General features: G+C 50.3%; 1 protein-coding gene across 3 annotated transcripts in view; it reads right to left on the bottom strand.

Moving 5' to 3' along the window:
* Window positions 1-13080, bottom strand: part of USP32 (ubiquitin specific peptidase 32) — a 245394-nt gene that overhangs the window by 45703 nt on the left and 186611 nt on the right. For 2 of the 3 annotated variants that reach the window (XM_060259077.1, XM_060259079.1), the window contains exon 16: window positions 6309-6468. In XM_060259077.1, the coding sequence (XP_060115060.1) occupies window positions 6309-6468 (160 nt within the window). The remainder of the gene's footprint in view (window positions 1-6308; window positions 6469-13080) is intronic. The other variant, XM_060259078.1, reaches the window with a different exon arrangement.

The raw sequence follows: 13080 nt of genomic DNA, 5'->3' as shown, positions 1-13080 counted from the left end.
ATATCTGTGCTCCCTGGCATTACATTTTCTGACACACACGGCCTCGCCTAACGAAGTCTCATATATGTCAAATCTGGCCCTCATAAATGAGTTCAACACCCCTGGTCTAGAGCAAGGCCTGGAGGAAAGGAAAGGTCCCCTGTGCAAGCACCAGTCGTTTCCGACTCTGGGGTGACGTTGCTTTTACAACGTGTTCACGGCAGACTTTTTACGGGGTGGTTTGCCATTGCCTTCCCCAGTCCTCTACACTCCCCCCCCCCCCAGCAAGCTGGGGACTCATTTGACCGACCTCGGAAGGATGGAAGGCTGAGGCAACCTCGAGCCGGCTACCTGAAAACCCAGCTTCTGCTGGGGATCGAACTCAGGTCGTGAGCAGAGCTTAGGACTACAGTACTGCAGCTTTAAACCTCTGCGCCACGGGGCTATAGGCCTGGCACACTGGATATTGCTGATGATGGTGCAGATGATAGAGAGGACTACATTTACACATGAGGAGGAAGAAGGAGCTCACAGTCCCATGGTGACATTGAACCTTCAGCCACAGCTAAGGGACTGATTGTACTGAGTCTTCCCCGTGCCCATGAAGGCACATGGGGGAAATGCATGAAAATTCTCACCAGGCAACAGGGGAATGCCAAGATGAAATGCCACCCAGCACATGCCTCCTGTGTTTTCCCTTCCAATATGTTCGCAAGAACAACAAGTTCACAACAGATTTGTGCTTTTTTAGAAGAATCTTGCATTTGCGATAAGCGATGGCTGGTATAAACTGAGAAACGAAAAGTTCACAGAATGGGATTCCCCCCCCCCCCTTCCCCTCTCACAGTCATCCACAACGTGGCTTTAGGCTTTAGGGGAGCTTCAGGAACAGGGCTGGAATTTACGGGGCAGCGGCAGAAGAGAATCAATGGAAACCACTCCCGCCCTCCAGCGGCAGAAGCAGCTTTCCGATAGTAGGAAACAACTGCTGTATACAAGCAGAGAGATTAAACCAGGGGTCCCCAACGTGGTGAGCCCACCAACACCTTTCCTGGTGCCCGCCAAGTGTTTCTAGAAGATGGGCATGGCCAGGTGGGCTTCTGACTAGCAGGGCTTTTGATTGGCTGGGGGGATTTGAAAGGTATCCTGTCAACCAGAACTTCTACTGAAATGTTGTTACTTCTGGAGTTATACATAACCCAGCTCCCTGACATTTTGTGGTCCACGCCGCTATTTTGCAGTTGCGCCCACCACACCATATTAGAATTCCAAAGGTGCCCACAGGCTCAAAAAGGTTGGGGACCCCTGTCTTAAATAATTACTTTAAATGAATAGTTCGATACAGGGCCAACTGCAATTTGCATGCAACTGTAACTTGAGAGCAAAAAAAATTAACAACTGCTCTGTTAAGTCAGCAAAGCAGCTCTCTTTTCACCTTGATACACCAAGCAAAAGATTCTCTCTCAATAACACACACACACATACACACACAAAACATTTAACTGCAATTAAAGAAGAGAGGATTAGGAATAAGATTACAGCAAGAAAGCGTATGGGGCAGGGGACACTAAAGATTAATAGTCGATTTTTTACAATCACTGCAGAGCAAAAAACCATATCAAATTGTGATCCAATACAGCACGCAGTAGGGGGGGGAGGGAGGGTTAGCCCACAAATTTGAATTTAGAAATTTGCCATGTTCAGTGCAAAGCACCCCCAACTTTAGGATGCTGAGTTAAGATTCTGATGGCCCACTGGCTGATTTTTCCATACAAATTTGATCAAGCAAACAGCTGCTGATTATAAAAGATTTTTTTTGGGGGGGGGGGGAGTGCTCGCAATGCATCTTTTTCTCTTACAGGCTGGCAGAACAAGAAGTTAAGACAGACATCATGGAGATTTGGCGGGAGTACAGGAGCAAACTCTTATTTAAGTGGTCGGGGTGTCAGCAAGTGCCTCCTTTCCAGAAGTCTGTTGTGTTGAATTAGCACGAGCGATTACAGAAATCTAGCAGGTCTTGAGAGCCAACACCACTCTGGGTGCTGCAAAGAGCAGAGCGGGTTGGCTATCAGAAAATGTTTCTCTTCCTGGACAGTTTATGTGCAGCGAGGGTCATGTGGGAATGCAAAAATCCACATGGATTTCACACAGCTGGTGCCAGCAGATGGCAAAGCCAGGCGGCAGCAGACGGGCAGGGAGAGGGGAGGGTTGACGTTTAAGGGCACAACACAATCCCTAACTCAGCCTTGCCTCTACAGGAATTTCACAGCTTCTAATGCCCCTTGCTAGCCTCTGCTGGGTTCAGCTTCGTCTACCTCGCAAGACGGTCGTGAGAATTGAAAGGGGGCGATCCCACGTTCACTGCCCTCAGCTCTTTGGAGCAAGGGGGCAGGCTTCAAACACAAGCAGTTTTTCAAAGCCCGTTTGCCGACACAAAAGCAAACGGGATAAAGTAATGCTCACAAAAATCACAAAAGCTTCCGTGTCCGGGTGTCTCCTTTTCTAGCACCACGGCATCGTTTATTATGAGGCCTGCGTTTTTTAGCCAATTCGCTGGGGTTTAAAAACTCTGGGCCAATTAAAAAATATTGCATTCCCCCTGCCCTGTTCATCTCATCACCCACGGCTTTGCTTTAATTTAGTAATTAATTTTTTAAAAACTCTGGATGGCAAGCAATGCCTCAGGAGAAGGATCCCCCTTGTCTTTCACAAAGGAAAGAATGCCTCTCCCCAAAAAGGTATCAGCTGCAGCATGTGAGCTGCCTAACAATCTACCGCCCTTTCAGAAGAGGCATTCCCTCCTGGACTTTCACACCGGACAATAGGCCTCTCTCTTTAAAGGGTATCTGCTGTGACACATGACCTACTTAACACCCCAGAGTTTCAGAAGATACATCTCTACTCATCTTTCATCTGGGAATGCCTGTCCTAAGGTGCTAAGCAACCCAGGGGAGAGGTCACTGTGGACTGAAATATATACACACAACTCAAAGGTTATAGTGACCAACAATTACTAACAACAATAGAAAAATTACAATTGGTAATATAAGGTGAGAACACATGAATACATGAAAAGTCACAACTCTCCACGGAGTGTGAAATATGGAAGAACGTAGAGCGCCACTGTACAGGGGGTTGCCTTGTTACTTCGGTTTCGATGAATCTTCAACCAATGGTTCAATGGTTCAAGGCCATTTTTGAGCTGTTTTTGAGATTGCTGAGACTACACGTCCTTTTCACGAAATGTAAATTCATTCTAGTGGTTTATGGAAGAGGTTTAGTGCTGATCAATTTGAAGCTGTCTTTATTGAAGACAAGTGAAGTAGAGCGTACTATTGGTTGAAGATTCGTCGAAACCGGAGAAACAATTCAACTCCCTGTACAGTGGCGCTCTACGTTCTTTCATATTTCACACTCCTTGGAGAGTTATTTGTGACTTTTCATGTATTCATGTGTTCTCACCTTATATTACCAATCATAAAAATAGCGGCAGGGCATTTATGTTGGCTAGACTAAACGCGTTTCCCTCCAAAGTTTTACAAGGGAGATATCAGCAAGTCCCTTTAGCCGACAGACTTTGCTCCTGTGGAGCGAATACCCCTGACTCAATCCAGCATATATTGCTTGATTGTTCTTTTTACCATAACCTCTGTAAAGATTTATTTGGCAAGCTTTCTTTTTCTCCAGATTTGTCTATTCTGCCACCCTGTTATCATTTATTGAGTGATACTGAGGGGGTGGTTAGTAAGGCTGTGCCAAAATTTCTGGCGGACATCCTTAAACTTAATTCTGACCATGTTTGAATGCATCTGTAAGCTCGGTTTTATTTTGATTTTATCTCCAGTGTTCAAATTTTAATATTCTGTGTATTTTTATCTGAATCTATTATGCCATTAAAGGTTTGGTATGGTATGGTATGGTATGGTATGGTATGGTATGGTATGGTATGGTATGGTATGGTATGGTATGGTATGGTATGGTTATTAGCAACTGTTGGTCATTATAACTTTTGAGTTGTGTTCTAAGATGCTGCCTGCCAGCTGAATAATCCCATGCCCCAGAAGGAGCATTCCTCTTCTTCTTTGTCTGCTGTGAGACAAACCAGGAAACCGTCTCTCTCAACTCAAGACATAAACCTTAACCTGGCTGTCCCCTCTTTTAGGCATGCAGATTTATTCAGAGTTTTATCAATGCATGTTGATCAACCCCTGTTCGATTCTGTCTCATCAAACCGCTCTGGAAAGTTGGTCTCTTGCTGCTCTGCCCATGGGCTGATGCCAACCGCAGCTGATTTCAGGTCACTCGAAAGCAACCGCTTGGTCAGAATTTTTAAAAATCTAGGATTTGAGAATGGGAAGCGGGGGTGGGGGGGCTGCGTACCTGTAGCAAAGGCTGCAGGTAAAGGGAGGGCGTGATGCATTTCACAGGGGCAGGGAGAACTGCCCATTTCATGACCCGCAAAACAAAATGTGGAGTAACTCGTGATTTTGTGATATCGAAGAATACACATTATACACAGACATCTATGTGAAAAGGTTTTGTTTTTTTTCTTGTAATGCCGGGAGAATGAAATCGGACTGAGCAAGCAGAACCCTGAAGGGGTGGGATGAACTGCAGGCACCGGATGTCAGGTTTGAACATTCCTTTGCACAGAATGCTCCATGCAAGCCGAACACTGTGCCCAGCAAAGTCCTCCTGTGCTAGTTTTCTATCAGAAGGGAGATTTCATAGAGGAGGATTCCAAAATGTGCTTTCCCACCATCCTCTCCTTGCAGACTGCACAGCCCATTCGGACAGCTCATTCTCCTGCAAGTGTGAACCAGGCCCTTTTCTCCGGGATGCATAAACTGACCAAAGACTTCTAATGTCTGCCTTTATCAGTCTGCACACTGGCTCTTCTATAAGGAAGAAATCCAGCACTGGGTCAGCCTTCGACCACAACAGGGGACACTCTTGTACTTTGGGCCGACATAAGAAGACGACGATTGCAGATTTATACCCCGCCCTTCTCTCTGAATCAGAGTCTCAGAGCGGCTCACAATCTCCTATATCTTCTCCCCCCCCCCCCGGCCACCACAACAGACACCCTGTGAGGTGGGTGGGGCTGAGAGGGCTCTCCCAAAAGCTGCCCTTTCAAGGACAATCTCTGCCAGAGCTCTGGCTGACCCAAGGCCATTCCAGCAGGTGCAAGTGGAGGAGTGGGGAATCAAACCCGGTTCTCCCAGATAAGAGCCCACACACTTAACCATTACATCTAACTAGCTCTCAACTCAGGGGGTCAGTTTACCTGTCCAGCAAAAGCAACTGATGATGCTCTTCTGGAATGCTCCCCCTCAGGCCTAGTTCACACATGCGGGAGAACAACAGGATACAATACTGAAGTGTCAGACTGAACTGCATCACTGCAGATGGGAGGCTCTAAATCTGAAGGCTCTGTTTGCATTGGAAAAACTCCCCTGCAAACAGAAAGCTAGCACAGCAGGGAGAAAGGCCCTCCTCCCACTCTCTGAAGGGAACTTTTTAAAGATAAAGGAATGTTCCAAAGTGTGATTCACCCCACTGTTTGCTGTGCAGCAGAATGTCCTACCGCCCCTTTGTGTAATTCAACCCTCCGTCTTTGGCTGCTCTGTTGAAAAGAGCCCTAACTACCCCTGACCTGCTGGTCTTCTAGGTGCAGGGAATCTATGGATGCACATTCCAAAAGAAGCCATGCCACTCCATTTAGCTCAGGGGTGGCCAAACTTGCATAATGTAAGAGCCACATAGAAGAAATGTCAGATGTTTGAGAGCCACAAGACATGAATGTCAAATGTTGGAGAGCCAGAAGGAAGGAAGGAGGAAAAATAAATGGGGGAGGGAGAGGTGGAAAGAAAGTAACTTTAAATGCATTCTCCAAGCCATCGGCTGGCTTGGAGAAGTGATTTAAAGAGACAAATGCCTTCACCAAGCCAGCCAGCGGTGCGGTGGGGGCTTCAAGAGCCGCTCAATATGTGTGAAAGAGCCACATGTGGCTCCCGAGCCACAGTTTGGCCACCCCTGATTTAGCTAGTAGAGGTAGAGTTTGAGCTAGCAGAGTTGTGTGTGTTTTTTTTAAAACAAGAGGAAAGCAAGTACTGCTAACGCGGTGTGACCTTCCATAAGAGTTCTGTGTGTTGGAGAGGTGTTGCGTGGGGGAAGAGAAGGAACTTATCCGTCACCAGCCCTGCTTCCAAAATCTCCTGGCAACCACTCGCAAGCAGCAGGGTAGCCAAAGCCTCAGGCCAAGTGGGCAGCGGTGCCGGTCTCCCGACGGGGGTGGGGGGAGATTCTTGCTGTATTCTTAACGTTACCTCTCGGCAAATGGTGAGGAAACATTCTCAGGCTCATCATACCCAGGTTCACCCAGATGTTGGACTGCTGCGTCCGGGTGGCGGGCTGCTGCCGCAGGAAGAGCAGGTAGCGGGGGAAGAGCTCCAGCTCAGGCTGGTTCGTCTTGCTGTTTCGGATCACCTGGGGAGGGAAGAGCAAGGAGGGCTTCACTTTCAGGGCGCTGCAGGTTTTGAAAAACTTTCTGCGGATCATCTGGCAACAATACAAGGAGCTGCCTCGTACCCCGAGCCCAGGCCTTGAATTCAGCAGGAGCTCACAGGCGTAGAGGCTCCTGAACCTTTCTGATGGCCCCCCTCCTCCCACCCTCCCTCCCTTGTCCATTGAATAGTAGAATCGTAGAATCATAGAGTTGGAAGGGACCTCCAGGGTCATCTAGTCCAACCCCCTGCACAGGGCAGGAAACTCACAAACTCCTCCCCCTAAATTCACAGGATCCGCATTGTTGTCAGATGGCCATCCAGCCTCTGTTTAAAAACCTCCAAGGAAGGAGAGCCCACCACCTTCCAAGGAAGCCTGTTCCACTGAGGAACCGCTTTAACAGTCAGGAAGTTCTTCCTAATGTTGAGCCGGAAATTCTTTTGATTTAATTTCAACCCGTTAGTTCTGGTCTGACCTTCCAGGGCCACAGAAAACAATTCTGCACTGTCCTCTATATGACAACCCTTCAAGTACTTGAAGATGGTGATCATATCACCTCTCAGCCACCTCCTCTCCAGGCTAAACATGCCCAGGTCCTTCAACCTTTCCTCATAGGACTTGGTCTCCAGACCCCTCACCATCTTCGTCGCCCTCCTCTGGACCCTCTGGAGTAGGTGCAGCTGCATAACAATCCCTGGATTAGAATAGCGGGCAGCCAGCCAACCACCAGGAGCTTTGCCACGCTCCCAGCAGCCTTCATTAACTCCTGGAGGAGCCCGCACCACCCTTTCTCCACTTCATATGTGATTTTGGGCAGCAGGTGGCTTGCTGGCCTTTTGACTGTGGGGAGAACAGCCCAGGAGAGCCCCAGGCGAGCGAGGCCTGCTTGGGCCGGCTGGATATCTAGTCAGTCCAAGCAGGCCTCGCTCGCCTGGGGTTCTCCTCTCTTGTGTCAGGTTGCTTTTGGCTGGTGGGGGTGGCATATGCTAATGAGTTATGCTAATGAGCCCCACCACCTATTTTTCAACAAAACAACCCCTGCCCAAGCCAAACAAGCGGATCATGAGGCCCACTGGCTGATGGACTGCACCACTCCAAGGAAAGGCCCACAGGCCACATGCACAGGGAAACGCCAGGGAGAGTTGCTGCCAGTCTGCACTGGGATGGGAAGTTCTCGGAAAAAGAAACATGCATTGCAGGTCCCAGGTTGTTCCGCTGCTGACCTCAGAGTGGTAGTCCTCAAACAAAGAAGCTTTCAAGAGGCGACTGCAAGATGAGATTGTTGAATCTGAGTTCATTCACCAAGTCAGGATCTTCCAGGGCTGAATAGCGACACAGGATTCTTATCTCACTACAGTTGGTAATTTTCTGTCCCCGGGCATTTCTGCTCTGATCTAATGAAGCCGGTTACAATGTACATCACAACTTCACACCCTGAGTTCCTTTTCTGCCACACCCCTTCCACCTTCTGACTGGGACATAAGAGATCTCCATTCTGACTTGTATCCGATGAAGGGGATTTTGACTCTTGAAAGCTCATGCCCTGAAAAGGCTTGTTAGTCCCTAATCCGTGACTGGACTGAAATCTAGCTGTGTGCTGCATGGCTAAAGCATGCCCCCCCCCACACACACACACCAGCTCAGCAGTCAACATATTTTATACGCAAAAGATCTCCAGTCCAACCCCTGGCATCTCTCAGACAGGACCAGCCCTTGGGCACTAGGCAGACTCGGGCCCACTGTGCCTCCCCCCACACCGCCTCCTCCCTCCCCCCCGTGCCTCCTCCTCCCTTCCCCCCCCCCGGTCTATTTAAACACCTGGAACCGGCATGCTCAGGGCTATCTAAAGGCGCCCCCCCCACCGATCAGCTGACTGGCAGGGGGGGGCGCCTTTAGATAGCCCGGAGCGTGGCGCTCTACCGCCAGTTCCGGGCATTGAAATAGAGGGAGGAGGAGGCTGGGGAAAAGGCAAAATAGGCGTTTGCATAGGGGAGAGGGGGGAAGGCCGAATTTGGCGTCCCCACTCTGCTGGTGCCTTAGGCAGCCACCTAGTTTGCCTAGTTGGTGAGCCGGCCCTGCTACCAGCTAAAAAGATCTTGGGAAGCAGGATCAGAAGGACCTCTGGATGAAACCTGGGACAATCAGTATAGCCTGGAACTCCAAGTGGGTCTCATCTCACAGGTCAGGGTCACAACCTGGAAAGGTCGAAGGCAGTTGTTAGCCCTGTACCAACAACCTTGCCAAGCAAAGGGCTCCAGGCACGGGTCAGGACAGAGCCAGCCCATGCCTCTGCCTGACAACCTGTGCGCCCAGACCCACGCAACTGACATGCAGCGGAACGGGGGTGTCGCAACATCCCCCAGCAGCTGGCTCAAGCCGCCCCTGCAGATGGCAATTGCGCCCGCTGAGAGCCTCCGCACTGAAGGGAGCAGGGACTGAACCGGGAGCTTTCAGCAATGGGGAACCCGTGCTCTACTGCTTCCCCTCCCCCCAGTTTAAGACGGACCGGGCAAAGCACATTGCTGGTGTTTCTTGCGACTCACGTGGCCTTTTGCAGGCCACGAAAAGATGCTCGTTTCCATGGAGAACGTGTGGGAGAAGTCGAGTGGCAGAGCTGGATCTCTTGGTGCTCCAGAGGAAGAGTCAGCATCAAAGCGTCGACAGGCCACCTGCATCAGCCTTCCCTCACTGGCTAAACATTGTCTGGCTCTGGTTAATCTCCCTCCCCCCCCCCCCCCGCTCCTTTACAGCCATCACGAAAAACAGCGACGCGCATTTCGTGCTATTTTTGAAAAAAAAAGGACGGCGTCTTCATGATTCCGAGCCAGTCTGCTGAAGGGTTACGGCGAGGAGAGAAAAAAAGCTACCCAAACTGCTCGGCGGAGGAGCTTCAATGGCAATTATAGAGTTTCCCTGTTGCTCTGAAGGCAGCCCTGGGCATCCTTTCTGGAAGGAGGAAAGAGGGCTGTGCGTTTTAGCCCTCCCACACATTTGGAGGTGCGTGCCAGATCTCCCTCCCTGGGTATTAGACACATACATGGCTCCTCACCCCACCCCCCACTCCACAGACACACACATGCTCCAACATATCCCTCGTCCCCATACAATTCTCAACCGTTACAAGGTATTTCAAACCAGCTCTCTTCCTTCGATGCGCAGAGCTTTGCTAAAAGCTCATCGGGATCAGAAACCTGATGAAAGCGAAAGGGGGGAAATGAACCGCTGCCGGGGAGAGAGGATTGCTGAGCCTAGTGCAACCCAAACAGCCTTCCAGCACTTCCAAGACTAATCCTGTTTAGCACGGGTACAGGACTCCCTCCAGCTGCTCAAAGCACTTCACATACACTGGCATCAGGGCAACCGCAAGCAGCGCAGAACAAAACTTGCCCATCACCACCTGCTACATGCCTTGTGATTTCTCCCTGCCCCCCTCCAAGAGTGCAGTGGGGGCTATTGGGGAACAAAGCAAGGTGCCTGAAGGCAGACCTCAGATTCAGCAGGAGCTCACAGGACAGCACAGCTCCTGGACCTTTCTGAGGGTTTCCCCTCCTCCTCCTCCCCACCTACCTTGTCCATTGCATAGTAGGTGCAGCTGCATAACAATCCCTGGATTAGGAGAGTGGGCAGCCAGCCAGCCACCAGGAGCTTTGCCACACCCCCAGCAGCCCCCATTTCCCTGGAGAAGCCCATGCCACCCTTTCACCACTTCTTATGTGATTTGGGGCGGCGGGTGGCTTGCTGGCCTTTTGACTGGGGAGGGGGCAGTCCAGGAGAGCCCCAGGTGAGTGAAGCCTGTTTGGGCTGGCTGGATCTCTAGTCAGTCCAAGCAGGCCTTGCTTACCCAGGGCTCTCCTTTCTTGCGTCGGGTTCCTTTCGGCTAGGGGGCTGCGGCATATGCTAATGAGTTATGCTAATGAGCCCTACCACAAATGGGGAACTGGAAGAACAAGCAGAAGTGCCGCTTGTCTCGGCAGAAGGAGCCTTAGGATCCAACCTCGCCGCTGGGTGCGATCCTTAAAACCAGCCCCGGAAGGCGGGCCAGGATTCCTGCAAATCAGAGGCTGAGACCTGGAGAGAGCAGCCAAAGTGAGCTCACAGAAGAGGTCACATTCAAACTTCCCGATCACAGTTCCTGCTCTCAGGCACCGCACCATGCTAGCTCCTTAATAGATTAGCAGCATAATCCTCTACACAGTTAATGCCAGTCTAAAGCCATAGATTTCTACAGGCTTAGATTGGATTACCTGTGCATAGGATAATGCTGGAATTGCAGCAGAAGCCTTTGCTGACATTGCATACTCTTTTGACTTGACGTTTGGCACATTTTTACTGCCATTTTCTCTATGTTCCTGGGCACGAGGACACAGACACACACCTTGCCCTGGTGCCAAGTGAGAAAAACACTCCCTACATTCGAGGAAGCGGGAACGAGCCCACTCAAGCTCCTGTCACGTTAAAGCAGTTAGTCTCCAAGGTGTCACAGGTCACTTGGTTTTTACGGCGTCTGCAAAAACTAAACAGCTACCATCTGGTGACCCAGCGGTCCCTCACCAAAGGCAAAGATGGGCTGAAGCATTCACGACAATTCTTTTACCACTCACGCTTCAAGGAGGCTTTGAGCGGAAGGGAGAAGTGCCCTGGGAAACAAAAGCTGGGATCACTGCAGACCGGAGATACCATATCTCTGCATAGCTTTAACACTGTAATAAAGGTAAAGGTAAAGCACCAGTCGTTTCTGACTCTGGGGTGACATCTTATCATGGTGTATTCATGGCAGACTTTTTACGAGGTGGTTTGCCATTGCCTTCCCCAGTCATCTACACTTTCCCCCCAGCACACTGGGGACTCCTTTTACCAACCTCAGAAGGATGGAAGGCTGAGTCAACCTTGAGCCGGCAACTTGAACCCAGCTTCTGCCGGGATCAAACTCAGGTCGTGAGCACAGTTTGGACTGCAGTACTGCAGCTCACCCTGACCTGGACCAGATCTTAGAAGCTAAGCAGGGTCGACGCTGGGATGGGATTCCTCCTCGGAATACCAGAAGTCAAAAGGGTAGGGGGCAGGCTTCATTCAGCCACATCTCTGACTCTCCTCCAGGCCTCCTCCAGTAAGGGTCAGTCACCAGAGGTCACTAGGACTTCCAGGTGCGCATGCGCACGGACAAAAAAATACCAAAAAAAAAAGTCTAAAAGCTCATTAGGAAAGAAAACTACATGAAACTGTATTTATGTTTCATTTCAGTTTGCTACGTCTGATCTTCTAAAACTCTTACTCAGCTGGGGCCTCCCTGACTGCAAAACTGAATCACAAAATGCTTTTTACACATCCAGCAGAACTAAAAACAAACAAACAAACAACCAGTCAAAATGGAACTATCCTTCATTCACCCTCAACTCCCAGCAGCCTGGAAAAGCTCAAGCAAGGTGCTCCAGGGTGATCGTGACAGCGCGGTGTCAAGGGCTCAACTGGGCAGGAGAAAGGGGGCAGCAGGTCCTCTACAGCAGGGGTCCCCAACTACCAGGCCGCAGCCCGGCACTGGTCCATGGACTGCTCGCAACCGGGCCACGGAGCAAGGCAGAGGCGCCACATTGCCCCCACCCACCTGGAACCTGGGCAGACAAAAGAGGCCGTGCAGCCTCAGGTGGGAGTCTTTAAACGGGAGGGGGAGGCAGACTGGCCTTCTGCTGCCTGGCCACCTAGCTGGGAGGCGGCAGAAACCGCCCTAGTCTCCCCCCCCCATTTAAAGACCATCATGGGGGGCAGGAATGGGGTGCGGTCGGGGGGGCAGCCTGGGGCAGCAAAAACCCCAGCCCCACCCCCCCACCAGTCCATGGAAAAATTGACTTCTACAAAACCAGTCCCTGGTGCCAAAAATGTTGGGAGCCACTGCCCTATAGCAGCAGCCAGGGGCTTTTTTTGTAGCAGGAACTCCTTTGCATATTAGGCCGCACGCTCTTGATGTAGCCAATCCTCCAGGAGCTTGCAGTAGGCCCTGTACGAAGAGCCCTGCAAGCTCCGGGAGGATTGGCTACATCAGGGGTGTGTGGCCTAATATGCAAAGGGGTTCCTGCTACAAAAAAAAAAAAAAGCTCCGGCAGCAGCTATCACATTCACTAACCTTTTCCTGCTGAGTCCGGTGGCACCTTCAAGACCAACAAAGTTTTATCCAAGGTATAAGCTTTTGTGTGCAGGCACCCCACGTCCAGGGTGATCGCGACAGCGTGGTTTTAAGGGCTCGACCCCATGCACACAAAAGCTTATGCTTTTAAAAAAACTGTGTTGGTCTTAACGGCGCCACTGGACTCAAGTTTTGTTTTGATATTTCAGACCAACACAGCTAGCCACTTGAATCTCTTTTCTTGCTGAGCTTGCAAGCTGAGAGTTTCGAGCACTCTCCAATTGTCAGTGAATTCCTGTTTGCTCAACATTACTTTAATCTTGGACAGTAAATTGAAACGATTACAGAAAAGTTAAGATTAACTGCTAATTTAGTAGAGGTTAAGAGCTGAGAATGGCCTTATCTTACTATATCAGATGTGAGATGCGCAGGCTGCTTGGATCGTTTGCACTCGTGTTGATTATCTCATATTTAGC

Source organism: Heteronotia binoei, chromosome 18 (assembly GCF_032191835.1).
Source record: "Heteronotia binoei isolate CCM8104 ecotype False Entrance Well chromosome 18, APGP_CSIRO_Hbin_v1, whole genome shotgun sequence".
In the NCBI taxonomy this organism is placed as follows: domain Eukaryota; kingdom Metazoa; phylum Chordata; class Lepidosauria; order Squamata; family Gekkonidae; genus Heteronotia; species Heteronotia binoei.
This window is presented reverse-complemented; position numbering and strand designations above follow the sequence as displayed.